The sequence below is a fragment of the Gigantopelta aegis genome, chromosome 10 (assembly GCF_016097555.1).
Source record: "Gigantopelta aegis isolate Gae_Host chromosome 10, Gae_host_genome, whole genome shotgun sequence".
In the NCBI taxonomy this organism is placed as follows: domain Eukaryota; kingdom Metazoa; phylum Mollusca; class Gastropoda; order Neomphalida; family Peltospiridae; genus Gigantopelta; species Gigantopelta aegis.
The window spans coordinates 90,754,288-90,772,428 of record NC_054708.1 but is presented as its reverse complement, the minus strand read 5'-3'; the positions used below and the strand labels follow the sequence as shown (position 1 = coordinate 90,772,428).

The following is an 18,141-nucleotide window of genomic DNA, read 5'->3' as shown; positions in this document are numbered from 1 at the left end:
GTGTCTTTACATCGTAAAGGAAATAGACTTTCCGTGCGTTAGCTGTCAACGAACTCGCGTCGGACATGGTAAATTCAACACAGAATTCCCAACTACCAACCGTGTGTCAAGTTCAACCGAAAAACAAAACAAAAAACAAACACAAAGTTACAATGTAAAGAAAACTTTTTGCCAAAGCTTAAACAGGTGTTGACAGGTGGACTGCAGAATTGAGAATGAAGTTACAGATAGCCTGTGTAAGGATAGCATTGCACATATCCGGCAAGGGAGAGAATTCTGCAGTGTGTAGGTATGATCCAGGTTGAATAGCATATGTGTTGTGCTAGCACAGTAAGTTGAATAAGACTAATACCCATATCATTTAGATAATGGCTTAATCCATCATATTCATATTTAATTTTCAGTGTCTGCATAAGAAGGCATTTATTTAGGTGAAATTAACATTACATATAAAATGGAAAATCTACTCTGATAAAATTGAAATCTGAAGTTTATCATTTTTGCAAAATCTACCCCCAGCATATACATGTATAGTACATGTGCAGCTTTGGTGCAATCTAAAGCCCTGACATTAGTCAAATATCATGTACCACATTGTTAGGTCAGTTGTTAGGTCATTTAACCCCATTCACTTACCTTACCTGTAGGTGGTAGATAATGAATTAACCCACGATTATATATTCATTTTTACATATACTGTATATATATTGATGTTTACGTATCTGATACAGACGTTAAATTAAAAATAAATAAAAAATGAGATATATTATATTATTCACGTATTATTAATATTGTGTCACGTTTACAAACGATTAACTATGCAGCGTTGTTTGTAGTCCAATAAATCTGTCATAAACAGATTAGAAGAAAAAAGCCCATTGAAAAACAGTCAGTAAAAAACTGATTTGTATTACTTAATATTTTATTAAATGCTCGTTACAATAACACAGATCTATATTTGGCATAATTTACTAGGGAATTAGGACTACTCATTCATATTTATGTTTATTTCCCGTGGAAACATCAGACTCGTTTGTGACATGAAGGCGTGGCTTATGAAAATGGGCGTAGCTTAAAATCGCATTTCGCAAGATGTTACATCCTGCTGGCTACGATTAAGTATTTCCGCTTTATTTGATGCTTGTAGGCAGAGGCAAGATGAAGTTAGAAAACAATTGCTGGCATGTGAAAAGGAAATACAACAAGGGGAAGTCTCAGTCAATTATCAAAGGAACTGACATTCAACATACACCTTATAAATAACACGAAAATGCAAGTTTGCTCAAAGTTCATTTAAAAGGTCATACGTCCTGCAGATAATTAAACACAAATGTAATGCAATATTTTACCACAGGTGAGATTTAGCAGTCTCAACAGTAACAGTGTGTAACATTGTTTTTAATTTCATACCTGCAGTATTTCTTTGAAGTACACAAGCCCAAGTCTGAACTAAAACCAATGTCTATTTTTACCACACCACACTGGGTCTGCTGTTAATGCTAATTAGGCAAATACCTTATTATGATTGGCTAAGAACAATGACCTAGATTGACAACTCTTTGTATAGCTAGCTGCTGGTGTAAGCTGGCTGTCTGTGTCACAATATATACGCTAATGTGTTTGTTGTTAATTGCTGTTTTTTAAGTTTTCTTGGATGTAAATAAACAGCACTATAGTAAGTAATTGTAACATAGAAGGTGTGTTTCTGATAATTAGATAATAGTTAAAAAAAAACAATTAATTTAATTAATAAACAATTATTATTTATTAATAAATGGAACACTAATTAATAGATGTGCTACTGAGCGGTTTTTTCTTTTCTTACTGGTTCATTTAATTATTATTATTTTTTTCATTTTTTTTTATTTATTTTTTTCAACAAAACTGGCCCCTTGTCTGGGAATAAGCCCACCCCATGCTAAGCTCACAATCAGTTGTCTTGGCCCCCTGGGCTTATTTCCGGTCAAATACGGTAGGCGCATTCCTATTGGTTGTTAGAAGGCGTTGTAGCTAACCATTCAAAAATGGCGATATTGTGATGGTCATTACAATCTCGAACTGGATCAGCAACCAGGGTAAACCAGAGTCACATGCAGTGACCCTTTTATTAACTGCAATTCCGAATCTGATAGTGACAGTGACGATGACGACAGTGCCAGTGATAATGACAGTATCAGTATCCACTGTTCCTCAGACGAGGAAGATGGCACCGAGTCTCCCACTCAGGACTGAATGTCATGACATTATATACACATAAAAGACTAATATTATAAACTTAATGGTAAGAGATTGCCTTGCAGTGACTTCTTATTTATTCATACTTAGTTATGCACACATGATGATGTGTTTTATATATTATAGGCCAAGCCTGACATTCACTATATTTTGGCAATTTATTACAATAGTTCTAATCATCATTATTCTTTTAAAATCTCTTAAACATTTGTATACATATACTTTTTACTTACCATTGCCACTCTCTTGTTTCTCAAAATTAAGTTGTGTTTTTTTGTGGGGTTTTGGGGGTTTTTTTTAAATTATAAAGAAAAAAAAACAGGTTATGCAAACCAAAATGGGTTATGCTAAATCTTTTGGCATATAACCCCTTTTCAGGTTATGCAAATTTTTCATTTGCGCAGGCCTGTACCTGCTCACCAGTACGAGGTGATGCACATCTCATACCTGCTCACCAGTACGAGGTGATGCACATCTCATACCTGCTCACCAGTACGAGGTGATGCACATCTCATACCTGCTCACCAGTACGAGGTGATGCACATCTCATACCTGCTCACCAGTACGAGGTGATGCACATCTCATACCTGCTCACCAGTACGAGGTGATGCACATCTCATACCTGCTCACCAGTACAAGGTGATGCACATATCACCCAAACAAAAATGCATGCTTGCGGCTAGGTTGTTGCAAGGTAGTTACAAGGTTGTTACAAGATAGTACAAGCCAATTAATGCAAGCTATTTGCAAGCTAACATTTAGCTCGCGTAAGGTAGTCAGTAATTCTGCAAGCTTGCCGCATGCATGTTTTCATTTGTGAAAGCGTGCGCAAGCTTGCTGCATACATATCTTCAACTGTGCAAGCTTCCCACAAGCATGTTTTCATTTTGCAAGCTTGCTGCATGCATATCTTCAATTGTACAAGCTTCCTGCAAGCATGTTTTCATTTTTGCAAGCTTGCTGCATGTATATCTTTAACTGTGAAAGCATGTCTACACTTGTGGAGAAAAAGCTAAGTCCAAACCATTTTCATGGTTATTTTTTTTGTAATTCATAACTTCTCATATGATTTATCAAATTCCGTGGGAACAGTGGCTAAACAACCAAACATACATGTAACAGATTTAGATAGTATTTACAATAATAATTAAAACAAAATTAATATTAATACATATGAATGATAATGCAATATGGTTAAAACAGAATCATCTTGTAATGATTGGATTTTTAATTGGCCCCAAAAATAATAACATATGTATGGCCATGAGAGGATGACATTAGCCATGTTTGGTTGAAATTAGCCTGGTGGAATTTGAGAAGATGTTGAAAATGTCTGAGCCAATCAGAGGCCAGGGTGGCCATCTTGCATTTTGAATCAGTCCCAAAAATAGCAATACTTTGTCAGGTCCATGAGAGGATCATTTCAACCAATAAAAATATGCAGTTATGTATCTGTACCAACAAAAGAACAGTTAAAATTGTCATTATCGTGAACAAATCCCAAATGGGACATGCTCTGCCAATGCTGTAAATTGGATATATTCTGTCCCGATTACGAGTTAGTCTCGTTCAACGATAACGGTTGCTGCAATTAGTAAACAGCCACAACTTCTACAAGTTTATATACAAAGATATATTCAAATGTATGTGATTCAGACAGGAATTCTTTTCTTTGTTGTTGTTGTTTGGAGTTTTTGGGGTGTGGGGGTGTGGGGGTGTGGGGGTGTGGGGGTGTGGGTTTCTGTAAGATTTATGGATGGGGGAATAAAAAACAATAATGATGATTAATTGCACTTTTTTTCCGTCAACATTTAAAAAAATCAGGAAACAGGATTCATAAACCAGAAGAAAAAACTCATGACAGATGGTAATACTACTCCAGAAGCAAAGCTCAAACCCACCACTTCGTTATTCTGCTGATCTTTAAGGTGACTGAATGGTCCTTTCCCATCTGAATACATCAGGGTGAAACCATTTTCAATTCCTTTCTTTGAACTGCACTTGAACATATGCAGGAAGAAAAGTTGCTGAAGGTCAATCTGTAAGCAAACATCAGAGAACTAAGAACAAGAATTTTGAAACTGATCTAAATCAAAACCTGTATCTCACTTTGTAATGGGGATACAAAAAGTATTCATCTCTACACATGTAGGTTATCAAGGGGTTCATTAAGGATGGGGTCCAAACAGAGTGTTGTGCATAGACGGGTTTTTCCGATTGTCGCCCAGCAGTTTATGACATTGTCGACAGATAGCGTAACCGTACGGCCACCATTAAGGGAGTGAAATTCACGCAACAATAACATGTGACGGCATTGCAGCTGGGTGCAATTTCAGTCTTTATGACTTTTTTGTAACTTTTTACAAAAGCAAAACCAGTCTCTCGGATAATTCAACCTCTTTTAAAAATTGTATATTCATATCATTATCGGTGGAAATCTGTGAATGATTAAATACATAAATAATAAAGAACCAATACAAAAGCATGGCAAATAAATTAAACACACGCAAGTGTAAATAATTTTGATGTTTATTAATGGCGCAGTCACACTATAATGTATAGCAGTAACTTATGCCGACGTATGTGAATTTTCACCAACACGCTGGGATACGTTGACATAAGTTAGGGGTAGGTTTGGTATAAGTTGTATACGTTAAAAGCACGCTGGTATAAGCTGGCATACGTTTTTGTACGCAGAGGCCGAAATAAATGTTTGTGCATGCATCCTCTTCATAGGTTAGGCATATGTTAGGCATACGCTAGACATACATTAAATACGTTAGAGGTAGGTTACTCATACGTCAAGATACGTCGGCATGAAGGTGTACTGTACAGCTAACTTATTGATAACCTATGAGTAACTTACTTCTAACCTATATCTAACCTATATCTGACGTATCTGCAACGCATATTAATGTATTCAGACGTATTAGACGTATGTCTAATGATGGAGTAACTTATTGAACGTGTTTCTACCGTACAACTAGCGTATTATTGGCGTTTTGCCAGCGTTTTGCGGTCCCTGTATATGCGGGGCCTGTGAGAAGCTCTAACCATCACTTCTCCACCCGTCATCAGAGATGGAGGATCACGAGAGGCTTCGACAAGAATACCAACTAGTCGTTCTCCAACATCATTATGACATCATCGAATTGGCACTTCACCAGATCCGTGCCAACAATGGGGGGTCTGGGTCAGACCATGGATCGGGAGGCGACGGCAGTTTGGCCTGTACGACCAGCTTCTGGTGGAACTCCCCCCCCCCCCCCCCCCCCCCCCCCCCCCCCCCCCCCCCCGGATGTCCCCCAAGATGTTCGATGAGCTGCTAGCCAGAGTGGGGCCCAGGATCACCAAGCAACAAACCTGGTACAGGGAGCCCCTGGAGCCTGGCATGAAGCTTGCCCTGACTTTGTGTCACCTTGCCTCTGGGAGCAAGTATGCCTCAATGAAGTTCGGTTGGAGGGTCCCGCACAACACCCAGTCACTCCTCGTCCGAGAAGTCTGTCAAGCCATCATCGATGAATACATGGACAAGGTCATGATTTGCCCCACCACTCCTGATGGATGGCGTGCCATTGCTGACAAGTTCTATGAAAAGTGGAACTTCCCCAATACATGTGGTGCACTTGATGGAAAACCTGCCGGTGTCCTCCAAAGACTGGGTCCATGTACAACAACTACAAAGGATTCTACTCCGTTGTTCTGATGGCGCTTGTTGATGCTGACTACAAATTCATCTGGGCAGATGTCAGTGGTACAGGATCAGCATCAGACGCTCAGATTTACAATGACTCTGAGCTGAAGGAATGCGCTAAAGATGGTACCATAGGTTTCCCTGACCCCGATCCTCTTCCCAATGAATACAATGATGTGCCCTACTTCTTCATCAGCGACGATGCCTTCGCCCTATGACCGACCATGATGAAGCCGTACAGCCTCCGGGGTCTGACGAATGATGAACGCATCTTCAACTACAGGCTTTCCCGAGCCAGGAGGGTAGTACAAAATGCCTTCGGCATCCTGGCAAACTGATTCCAAGTTCTGCTGAGTACCATGCAGCATCACCCCTCCACCGTCAAGGTCATCGTCAAAGCATGCATGGTCCTTTACAGCCTGATGAGGACCTGGTACCCAGGACTCCAGAACACTCGACCGAACAGAGAATATGAACCACGATTTCATCCCAGGAGCATGGAGACAGGGCCGTAACTTGCAAGACACCCACACAGTCTCTGGCAGCAACACCTCCTCCAAGAAAGGAAAGAAACAGAGGAATCTCTTCAGCCGGTGCAGTTCCATGGCAAGACAGGATGATGTAGATAACCTCGGTGATTTTAATATGTGATAAATATTTGATAGGATCATTTCACTGGTCATGTTGACCACCCACATTGCCTAAATTTCATGTCTATTGTAATAAATAAAATATCAAATTGTCTTTTTAAAATGAACTCTTGTTTTGTTTCATTTATGATAGACACCAAATTTAAGTTTGAAAATCTTTTATTAAATTTTTATTGAAATGATCAACTGATCAATAATAATGGCACATGATAATCATGGTAATAATTGTAATAATGGTAATAATGGTAATAATGGCACATGATAATCATGGTAATAATTGTAATAATGGTAATAATGGTAATAATGGCACATGATAATCATGGTAATAATGGTAATAATGGCACAACATATAAAACACAGTCACTGCTCATCTCTAAGATGACACAACAGTCATTACAGTCAGTGCATTGCTGGTGGTGGTGGTGTATTCATATCCACATCCTGGTTTCCCATCTCCATCCCAGGAGACAGGTTTATTTGTCCACTCAATCCTGACGTGTTTGAAATGCTAAGGCTACTGTCAAAGGTGGTTGGACTCTGGTTAAGTTCCTGGCCAGCCAATCCCAAAGCCGCAGACACCGAGGTGAGGGTGCGCTGTTGCTGTTGTTTCTGCTGCTGCTGTTGTTGCTGCTGCTGTTGTTGCTGGTGCTGGGTTAACACAGGTAGAGGAGGAGGCATCATCTGCGGAGCAAGACGCTGCTGATACTGCATTGGTTGCTACATGTACTGCTCCATGTATTCCTGTGTCTGAAGCAGGTGGCGCATTGTGTCTCCACATGTGGGGAGGTGGCTGGTACATATCAGATGGTGATGAGACACAATACGAGGATGGTGACGAACTGGGACGTAGTGGTTCAGGCATGGCGGAGCCTTCCATGGAACTTGGGATGTCATCATCACTGTCCTCCTCCATTAACTGCGACAGCATCTTGTTGATAGCTGATCTCACCTTCCTGAACTTGGGCTTGGACATGGTGATCAAAAGGCGGTCCGCTCGGTGATGGGCTGCTGGTGTGCATGGCTGAGGCCTTTGAGGATATTGCCGGACTCCTACACTTTCTTCTGGAGGTATTCCAGGAGAGCGCCGTCATCGTCCTGAGCCCGCTTGTGCCGTGAGGATGAGGGGAGGGGAGGGATGATGTCAGCCTCCTTGAGACCAACTTGCTGCTCGGCGCAGGCAGCCTCAGCAGCATCTAGGTCTCCCTCATGCACGTCAATAGTAGCCTTCACCTGTAAAGACAAATAATTTAATTAACTTACGGATGCTGACTTTATGTGCACCATTCCAACTCTTTGTCATTCCATACAGGTGTCACAGTAGAAACAATTTATTCATGAAGAAATTATCAAACTCTATCATGCATCGTATAGTGCTTAAATTCCATGGGGTGTGCAGTGACTTTTCTTGTCTTTGTCTTTACTGGATTTCTCCTTCTTTCTTGGCTTTTCTCATATAATTTTGCCATTAAAAGAATGAGGTCCAGAAAAAGTAAATATTTGTATACTTACACTATTGCAGGTCTCAAGATGGTGTCGGATGACAGTTTTCAGGAATCCAAACTTTGCCATGATCCACTCCTCCCTCTCCGTGAGCTCAGGAGCACCATCCCCACTCTTCTTCTTGTCAAGGCGTGTGTGGTTGTCTCTGAGTGACTTAAACCAACCCCTGAGGAATTCTGAAGTCTTGTCCATCCGCTGTGCCTGGTCCTCCCATATCTTGCCCTTCTTGTCTGTCCTCCTGTAGTCCGTCATCTTCAGGTTCCAGAGGACAGGCTTGTCTTGGAGGAAGTCAAGCATGAGCTCCTCATCTTGCACTGACAATGAGAACGCAGTCTTCTTGGCCCTACTCTTCTTCTCCTTCTTGGTCTTGTCATGAGGCTGTGCCTGGTCCTCCCATATCTTGCCCTTCTTGTCAGTCCTCCTGTAGTCCGTCATCTTCAGGTTCCAGAGGACAGGATTGTCTTGGAGGAAGTCAAGCATGAGCTCCTCATCTTGCACTGACAATGAGAAAGCAGTCTTCTTGGCCCTACTCTTCTTCTCCTCATCTTGCACTGACAATGAGAAAGCAGTCTTCTTAGCCCTACTCTTCTTCTTCTCATCTTGCACTGACAATGAGAAAGCAGTCTTCTTGGCCCTACTCTTCTTCTCCTCATCTTGCACTGACAATGAGAAAGCAGTCTTCTTGGCCCTACTCTTCTTCTCATCTTGCACTGACAATGAGAAAGCAGTCTTCTTGGCCCTACTCTTCTTCTCATCTTGCACTGACAATGAGAAAGCAGTCTTCTTGGCCCTACTCTTCTTCTCATCTTGCACTGACAGGGAGAAAGCAGTCTTCTTGGCCCTACTCTTCTCCTCATCTTGCACTGACAATGAGAAAGCAGTCTTCTTGGCCCTACTCTTCTCCTCATCTTGCACTGACAATGAGAAAGCAGTCTTCTTAGCCCTACTCTTCTCCTCATCTTGCACTGACAATGAGAAAGCAGTCTTCTTGGCCCTACTCTTCTCCTCACCTTGCACTGACAATGAGAAAGCAGTCTTCTTAGCCCTACTCTTCTCCTCATCTTGCACTGACAGGGAGAAAGCAGTCTTCTTAGCCCTACTCTTCTCCTCATCTTGCACTGACAGGGAGAAAGCAGTCTTCTTTGTCCTACTCTTCTCCTCATCTTGCACTGACAATGAGAAAGCAGTCTTCTTTGTCCTACTCTTCTTCTCATCTTGCACTGACAGGGAGAAAGCAGTCTTCTTAGCCCTACTCTTCTCCTCATCTTGCACTGACAGGGAGAAAGCAGTCTTCTTAGCCCTACTCTTCTCCTCATCTTGCACTGACAGGGAGAAAGCAGTCTTCTTAGCCCTACTCTTCTCCTCATCTTGCACTGACAGGGAGAAAGCAGTCTTCTTTGTCCTACTCTTCTCCTCATCTTGCACTGACAATGAGAAAGCAGTCTTCTTTGTCCTACTCTTCTCCTCATCTTGCACTGACAGGGAGAAAGCAGTCTTCTTAGCCCTACTCTTCTCCTCATCTTGCACTGACAGGGAGAAAGCAGTCTTCTTAGCCCTACTCTTCTTCTCATCTTGCACTGACAATGAGAAAGCAGTCTTCTTAGCCCTACTCTTCTTCTCATCTTGCACTGACAATGAGAAAGCAGTCTTCTTAGCCCTGCTCTTCTCCTCATCTTGCACTGACAGGGAGAAAGCAGTCTTCTTGGCCCTACTCTTCTCCTCATCTTGCACTGACAGGGAGAAAGCAGTCTTCTTAGCCCTTCTTGGCCCTACTCTTCTCCTCATCTTGCACTGACAGGGAGAAAGCAGTCTTCTTAGCCCTACTCTTCTCCTCATCTTGCACTGACAATGAGAAAGCAGTCTTCTTAGCCCTACTCTTCTTCTCATCTTGCACTGACAATGAGAAAGCAGTCTTCTTTGTCCTACTCTTCTTCTCATCTTGCACTGACAATGAGAAAGCAGTCTTCTTGGCCCTACTCTTCTTCTCATCTTGCACTGACAGGGAGAAAGCAGTCTTCTTAGCCCTACTCTTCTTCTCATCTTGCACTGACAATGAGAAAGCAGTCTTCTTAGCCCTACTCTTCTTCTCATCTTGCACTGACAATGAGAAAGCAGTCTTCTTTGTCCTACTCTTCTTCTCATCTTGCACTGACAGGGAGAAAGCAGTCTTCTTTGTCCTACTCTTCTTCTCATCTTGCACTGACAGGGAGAAAGCAGTCTTCTTGGCCCTACTCTTCTTCTCATCTTGCACTGACAGGGAGAAAGCAGTCTTCTTAGCCCTACTCTTCTTCTCATCTTGCACTGACAGGGAGAAAGCAGTCTTCTTAGCCCTACTCTTCTTCTCATCTTGCACTGACAATGAGAAAGCAGTCTTCTTAGTCCTACTCTTCTTCTCATCTTGCACTGACAGGGAGAAAGCAGTCTTCTTAGCCCTACTCTTCTTCTCATCTTGCACTGACAACGAGAAAGCAGTCTTCTTAGCCCTACTTTTCTTCTCATCTTGCACTGACAGGGAGAAAGCAGTCTTCTTAGCCCTACTCTTCTTCTCATCTTGCACTGACAGGGAGAAAGCAGTCTTCTTAGCCCTACTCTTCTCCTCATCTTGCACTGACAGGGAGAAAGCAGTCTTCTTTGTCCTACTCTTCTCCTCATCTTGCACTGACAATGAGAAAGCAGTCTTCTTTGTCCTACTCTTCTTCTCATCTTGCACTGACAGGGAGAAAGCAGTCTTCTTAGCCCTACTCTTCTTCTCATCTTGCACTGACAATGAGAAAGCAGTCTTCTTAGCCCTACTCTTCTTCTCATCTTGCACTGACAATGAGAAAGCAGTCTTCTTAGCCCTGCTCTTCTCCTCATCTTGCACTGACAGGGAGAAAGCAGTCTTCTTGGCCCTACTCTTCTCCTCATCTTGCACTGACAGGGAGAAAGCAGTCTTCTTAGCCCTTCTTGGCCCTACTCTTCTCCTCATCTTGCACTGACAGGGAGAAAGCAGTCTTCTTAGCCCTACTCTTCTCCTCATCTTGCACTGACAATGAGAAAGCAGTCTTCTTAGCCCTACTCTTCTCCTCATCTTGCACTGACAATGAGAAAGCAGTCTTCTTAGCCCTACTCTTCTTCTCATCTTGCACTGACAATGAGAAAGCAGTCTTCTTTGTCCTACTCTTCTTCTCATCTTGCACTGACAATGAGAAAGCAGTCTTCTTGGCCCTACTCTTCTTCTCATCTTGCACTGACAGGGAGAAAGCAGTCTTCTTAGCCCTACTCTTCTTCTCATCTTGCACTGACAATGAGAAAGCAGTCTTCTTAGCCCTACTCTTCTTCTCATCTTGCACTGACAATGAGAAAGCAGTCTTCTTTGTCCTACTCTTCTTCTCATCTTGCACTGACAGGGAGAAAGCAGTCTTCTTGGCCCTACTCTTCTTCTCATCTTGCACTGACAGGGAGAAAGCAGTCTTCTTAGCCCTACTCTTCTTCTCATCTTGCACTGACAGGGAGAAAGCAGTCTTCTTAGCCCTACTCTTCTTCTCATCTTGCACTGACAGGGAGAAAGCAGTCTTCTTAGCCCTACTCTTCTTCTCATCTTGCACTGACAGGGAGAAAGCAGTCTTCTTAGCCCTACTCTTCTTCTCATCTTGCACTGACAACGAGAAAGCAGTCTTCTTAGCCCTACTTTTCTTCTCATCTTGCACTGACAGGGAGAAAGCAGTCTTCTTAGCCCTACTCTTCTTCTCATCTTGCACTGACAGGGAGAAAGCAGTCTTCTTAGCCCTACTCTTCTCCTCATCTTGCACTGACAGGGAGAAAGCAGTCTTCTTTGTCCTACTCTTCTCCTCATCTTGCACTGACAATGAGAAAGCAGTCTTCTTTGTCCTACTCTTCTTCTCATCTTGCACTGACAGGGAGAAAGCAGTCTTCTTAGCCCTACTCTTCTCCTCATCTTGCACTGACAGGGAGAAAGCAGTCTTCTTAGCCCTACTCTTCTCCTCATCTTGCACTGACAGGGAGAAAGCAGTCTTCTTAGCCCTACTCTTCTTCTCATCTTGCACTGACAACGAGAAAGCAGTCTTCTTAGCCCTACTTTTCTTCTCATCTTGCACTGACAGGGAGAAAGCAGTCTTCTTAGCCCTACTCTTCTTCTCATCTTGCACTGACAGGGAGAAAGCAGTCTTCTTAGCCCTACTCTTCTCCTCATCTTGCACTGACAGGGAGAAAGCAGTCTTCTTTGTCCTACTCTTCTCCTCATCTTGCACTGACAATGAGAAAGCAGTCTTCTTTGTCCTACTCTTCTTCTCATCTTGCACTGACAGGGAGAAAGCAGTCTTCTTAGCCCTACTCTTCTCCTCATCTTGCACTGACAGGGAGAAAGCAGTCTTCTTAGCCCTACTCTTCTCCTCATCTTGCACTGACAGGGAGAAAGCAGTCTTCTTAGCCCTACTCTTCTTCTCATCTTGCACTGACAACGAGAAAGCAGTCTTCTTAGCCCTACTTTTCTTCTCATCTTGCACTGACAGGGAGAAAGCAGTCTTCTTAGCCCTACTCTTCTTCTCATCTTGCACTGACAGGGAGAAAGCAGTCTTCTTAGCCCTACTCTTCTCCTCATCTTGCACTGACAATGAGAAAGCAGTCTTCTTTGTCCTACTCTTCTTCTCATCTTGCACTGACAGGGAGAAAGCAGTCTTCTTAGCCCTACTCTTCTTCTCATCTTGCACTGACAATGAGAAAGCAGTCTTCTTGGCCCTACTCTTCTCCTCATCTTGCACTGACAGGGAGAAAGCAGTCTTCTTTGTCCTACTCTTCTCCTCATCTTGCACTGACAGGGAGAAAGCAGTCTTCTTAGCCCTGCTCTTCTCCTCATCTTGCACTGACAGGGAGAAAGCAGTCTTCTTGGCCCTACTCTTCTCCTCATCTTGCACTGACAATGAGAAAGCAGTCTTCTTTGTCCTACTCTTCTTCTCATCTTGCACTGACAGGGAGAAAGCAGTCTTCTTAGCTTCTTCTCCTCATCTTGCACTACTCTTCTCCTCATCTTGCACTGACAATGAGAAAGCAGTCTTCTTAGCCCTACTCTTCTTCTCATCTTGCACTGACAGGGAGAAAGCAGTCTTCTTTGTCCTACTCTTCTCCTCATCTTGCACTGACAGGGAGAAGGCAGTCTTCTTAGCCCTACTCTTCTTCTCATCTTGCACTGACAGGGAGAAAGCAGTCTTCTTAGCCCTACTCTTCTCCTCATCTTGCACTGACAATGAGAAAGCAGTCTTCTTTGTCCTACTCTTCTCCTCATCTTGCACTGACAGGGAGAAAGCAGTCTTCTTAGCCCTGCTCTTCTCCTCATCTTGCACTGACAGGGAGAAAGCAGTCTTCTTAGCCCTGCTCTTCTCCTCATCTTGCACTGACAGGGAGAAAGCAGTCTTCTTGGCCCTATTCTTCTCCTCATCTTGCACTGACAGGGAGAAAGCAGTCTTCTTAGCCCTACTCTTCTCCTCATCTTGCACTGACAATCAGAAAGCAGTCTTCTTTGTCCTACTCTTCTCCTCATCTTGCACTGACAGGGAGAAAGCAGTCTTCTTGGCCCTACTCTTCTCCTCATCTTGCACTGACAATGAGAAAGCAGTCTTCTTTGTCCTACTCTTCTCCTCATCTTGCACTGACAATGAGAAAGCAGTCTTCTTAGCCCTACTCTTCTTCTCATCTTGCACTGACAATGAGAAAGCAGTCTTCTTAGCCCTACTCTTCTTCTCATCTTGCACTGACAGGGAGAAAGCAGTCTTCTTAGCCCTACTCTTCTCCTCATCTTGCACTGACAGGGAGAAAGCAGTCTTCTTTGTCCTACTCTTCTCCTCATCTTGCACTGACAATGAGAAAGCAGTCTTCTTTGTCCTACTCTTCTTCTCATCTTGCACTGACAGGGAGAAAGCAGTCTTCTTAGCCCTACTCTTCTCCTCATCTTGCACTGACAATGAGAAAGCAGTCTTCTTAGCCCTACTCTTCTCCTCATCTTGCACTGACAATGAGAAAGCAGTCTTCTTAGCCCTACTCTTCTTCTCATCTTGCACTGACAGGGAGAAAGCAGTCTTCTTGGCCCTACTCTTCTTCTCATCTTGCACTGACAATGAGAAAGCAGTCTTCTTTGTCCTACTCTTCTTCTCATCTTGCACTGACAGGGAGAAAGCAGTCTTCTTAGCCCTACTCTTCTCCTCATCTTGCACTGACAATGAGAAAGCAGTCTTCTTTGTCCTACTCTTGTCCTCATCTTGCACTGACAGGGAGAAAGCAGTCTTCTTAGCCCTGCTCTTCTCCTCATCTTGCACTGACAGGGAGAAAGCAGTCTTCTTAGCCCTGCTCTTCTCCTCATCTTGCACTGACAGGGAGAAAGCAGTCTTCTTGGCCCTATTCTTCTCCTCATCTTGCACTGACAGGGAGAAAGCAGTCTTCTTAGCCCTACTCTTCTCCTCATCTTGCACTGACAATGAGAAAGCAGTCTTCTTTGTCCTACTCTTCTCCTCATCTTGCACTGACAGGGAGAAAGCAGTCTTCTTGGCCCTACTCTTCTCCTCATCTTGCACTGACAATGAGAAAGCAGTCTTCTTTGTCCTACTCTTCTCCTCATCTTGCACTGACAATGAGAAAGCAGTCTTCTTAGCCCTACTCTTCTTCTCATCTTGCACTGACAATGAGAAAGCAGTCTTCTTAGCCCTACTCTTCTTCTCATCTTGCACTGACAGGGAGAAAGCAGTCTTCTTAGCCCTACTCTTCTCCTCATCTTGCACTGACAGGGAGAAAGCAGTCTTCTTTGTCCTACTCTTCTCCTCATCTTGCACTGACAATGAGAAAGCAGTCTTCTTTGTCCTACTCTTCTCCTCATCTTGCACTGACAGGGAGAAAGCAGTCTTCTTAGCCCTACTCTTCTCCTCATCTTGCACTGACAATGAGAAAGCAGTCTTCTTAGCCCTACTCTTCTCCTCATCTTGCACTGACAATGAGAAAGCAGTCTTCTTAGCCCTACTCTTCTTCTCATCTTGCACTGACAGGGAGAAAGCAGTCTTCTTGGCCCTACTCTTCTTCTCATCTTGCACTGACAATGAGAAAGCAGTCTTCTTAGCCCTACTCTTCTTCTCATCTTGCACTGACAGGGAGAAAGCAGTCTTCTTGGCCCTACTCTTCTTCTCATCTTGCACTGACAGGGAGAAAGCAGTCTTCTTAGCCCTGCTCTTCTCCTCATCTTGCACTGACAGGGAGAAAGCAGTCTTCTTAGCCCTACTCTTCTCCTCATCTTGCACTGACAGGGAGAAAGCAGTCTTCTTAGCCCTACTCTTCTTCTCATCTTGCACTGACAGGGAGAAAGCAGTCTTCTTAGCCCTACTCTTCTTCTCATCTTGCACTGACAGGGAGAAAGCAGTCTTCTTAGCCCTACTCTTCTCCTCATCTTGCACTGACAATGAGAAAGCAGTCTTCTTTGTCCTACTCTTCTCCTCATCTTGCACTGACAGGGAGAAAGCAGTCTTCTTAGCCCTACTCTTCTTCTCATCTTGCACTGACAGGGAGAAAGCAGTCTTCTTAGCCCTACTCTTCTCCTCATCTTGCACTGACAATGAGAAAGCAGTCTTCTTTGTCCTACTCTTCTCCTCATCTTGCACTGACAGGGAGAAAGCAGTCTTCTTAGCCCTACTCTTCTCCTCATCTTGCACTGACAATGAGAAAGCAGTCTTCTTAGCCCTACTCTTCTCCTCATCTTGCACTGACAATGAGAAAGCAGTCTTCTTAGCCCTACTCTTCTTCTCATCTTGCACTGACAGGGAGAAAGCAGTCTTCTTGGCCCTACTCTTCTTCTCATCTTGCACTGACAATGAGAAAGCAGTCTTCTTAGCCCTACTCTTCTTCTCATCTTGCACTGACAGGGAGAAAGCAGTCTTCTTGGCCCTACTCTTCTTCTCATCTTGCACTGACAGGGAGAAAGCAGTCTTCTTAGCCCTGCTCTTCTCCTCATCTTGCACTGACAGGGAGAAAGCAGTCTTCTTAGCCCTACTCTTCTCCTCATCTTGCACTGACAGGGAGAAAGCAGTCTTCTTAGCCCTACTCTTCTTCTCATCTTGCACTGACAGGGAGAAAGCAGTCTTCTTAGCCCTACTCTTCTTCTCATCTTGCACTGACAGGGAGAAAGCAGTCTTCTTAGCCCTACTCTTCTCCTCATCTTGCACTGACAATGAGAAAGCAGTCTTCTTTGTCCTACTCTTCTCCTCATCTTGCACTGACAGGGAGAAAGCAGTCTTCTTAGCCCTACTCTTCTTCTCATCTTGCACTGACAGGGAGAAAGCAGTCTTCTTAGCCCTACTCTTCTCCTCATCTTGCACTGACAATGAGAAAGCAGTCTTCTTTGTCCTACTCTTCTCCTCATCTTGCACTGACAGGGAGAAAGCAGTCTTCTTGGTCCTACTCTTTTCTCCTTCTTGGTCTTGTCATGAGGCTGGCGGGAGGAGGTGTAGGCAACTGATGCAGCAACTGAGGCAACAGAAGAGGCACGGGAACCATCACTGGAAGATGGAAATAGAGAGCGTGGTGACTGCGAGCGGCTGGCTTGGGGCACAACAGGGAGATCATGAGCAGGTGGATCGGGGGGATGATGGTGTAGATGTGTTCTTCTTGCCTCTACCTCGGCCCCTGGCAGACTTCTTGGTTGCTGTGTTCTTCATTTTCTTGGGTCCCATGTTGATGTTGATGTTGATAGCTCTACTGTATGAATGCGGTACTGTAGAGATCAGCGCCGTATACATCACATGATCGTCGGCAACACGCCGACAGCTCTACGCATAGGTTTCTCATACGTTGGGCATAAGTCGAGAACGCTGGCCATACGCTGTCATAAGTTATATATAAGTTAGTGATAGGTTACTAATAGGTTAGACATACGCTATGTATACATTCAATACGTTATGCATACGCCCAATTTATTCATGCTGTAGAATTTGCGATGCTTTTTTGGGCGTATGCCGACATGTTGAAATTATTTAACGATTTTTCATACGCTAGATATAAGTTTCTCTAAAACGTCATAGTGTGACAGCACCATAAGTGAAATTTTACTCAATGCATCCTAAAATAAAGAAAAGTATTTCAATTATGTACATTTGTAGAAAACGTGCTGTACCATTTTAAAAAAAGAAATACTGGCCATAGATCTAGATTTAGCTGTTTCTATTATTAGCTTTGGGATATTCCAGATGTGATCACATGGGGTTGAAGTGGGGTGCAGTTAACACTGCCAAATATTTCTCTTATTTATTTAATTTATTTTTATGTTTTTATATACGTACGAGTTATTATGGTGTTAAATGTGTGCGATAAAATGATAAATAAATAATTTACTAACGTAACAAGCATGCATGCCACAACGAAAATCGCACCCTCACCCATTTCCTCGAATTTATTTTATAATAATTTTTTATTATTATTATTATTATTAATTAATTAATAAAGACTAATAATAAAAATAAATAAAATAAAATAAAAAATTAATTTATTTATTTATTTATTTGTTATTTATTTTATAATTATAATATACCTTTTTTTTTTTTTTTTACTTTTCTTGGAAAAAATCAATTAAATTAATCATCACTATGAGATCAAGGATTCTAAGTGGCTGTGTGTGTACTGCTAACATGCTATGGTATCTGTGATTTTGTAATGTCGTTGTAAAGAGGTGTTTTCAGATGTCGGATGCACGTTTGTTCCTAATTTGCTCTGTCGGTGTCAGAAGGTGTGAATTCCGGTGTAATGAACAGAATGACACTGATGTACGTTTGTTCCCAACAATTTGTGGTCGGACAGTGTAAATGTCATAGTAACGACGGTCGTTGTAACCGGGTCTGGCTCTTTATATATATCAACAACAAAAGTTTAGTAAATATCTTTTATGATGTCGAAATTTGCCATGGTTGAATAAACTTAAAAGAAAACCAGGTCCTTCTGTTCTCTTAAGGCAAAGGTTAATGAGTTTATGTTGTTTGTAAATAGTACACATTTCAGATATGAATATTAATTAATAAAAATAGGTTAATTTATAAATGT

At 42.7% G+C, this 18,141-nt stretch overlaps 3 protein-coding genes across 3 annotated transcripts; 1 reads left to right on the top strand and 2 right to left on the bottom strand.

The window, feature by feature from the left end:
* Positions 1-5,545: 5,545 nt before the first annotated feature.
* On the top strand, positions 5,546-6,147 carry LOC121383910. The gene is made up of 2 exons (XM_041514008.1): positions 5,546-5,770; positions 5,893-6,147. The coding sequence occupies exons 1-2, from the start codon at positions 5,546-5,548 to the stop codon at positions 6,145-6,147; spliced, it is 480 nt and encodes a 159-aa protein (XP_041369942.1).
* Positions 6,148-7,629: 1,482 nt separating this feature from the next.
* On the bottom strand, positions 7,630-10,010 carry LOC121384504. The gene is made up of 2 exons (XM_041514912.1): positions 8,089-10,010; positions 7,630-7,809 (listed from the first exon to the last, which is right to left on the bottom strand). Exons 1-2 carry the CDS (start codon positions 9,964-9,966, stop codon positions 7,630-7,632), a joined length of 2,058 nt encoding a protein of 685 aa, XP_041370846.1. The 5' UTR covers positions 9,967-10,010.
* A 1,005-nt stretch (positions 10,011-11,015) lies between these two features.
* Positions 11,016-16,847, bottom strand: LOC121383909 (ankyrin repeat domain-containing protein 36C-like). Its single transcript, XM_041514007.1, has 13 exons — positions 16,727-16,847; positions 16,205-16,477; positions 16,001-16,171; positions 15,440-15,865; positions 15,236-15,406; positions 14,777-15,049; positions 14,216-14,743; positions 13,808-14,080; positions 13,604-13,774; positions 13,094-13,570; positions 12,770-13,042; positions 11,699-12,736; positions 11,016-11,206 (listed from the first exon to the last, which is right to left on the bottom strand). The coding sequence occupies exons 1-13, from the start codon at positions 16,845-16,847 to the stop codon at positions 11,016-11,018; spliced, it is 4,386 nt and encodes a 1,461-aa protein (XP_041369941.1).
* Between the last annotated feature and the right edge of the window lie 1,294 nt (positions 16,848-18,141).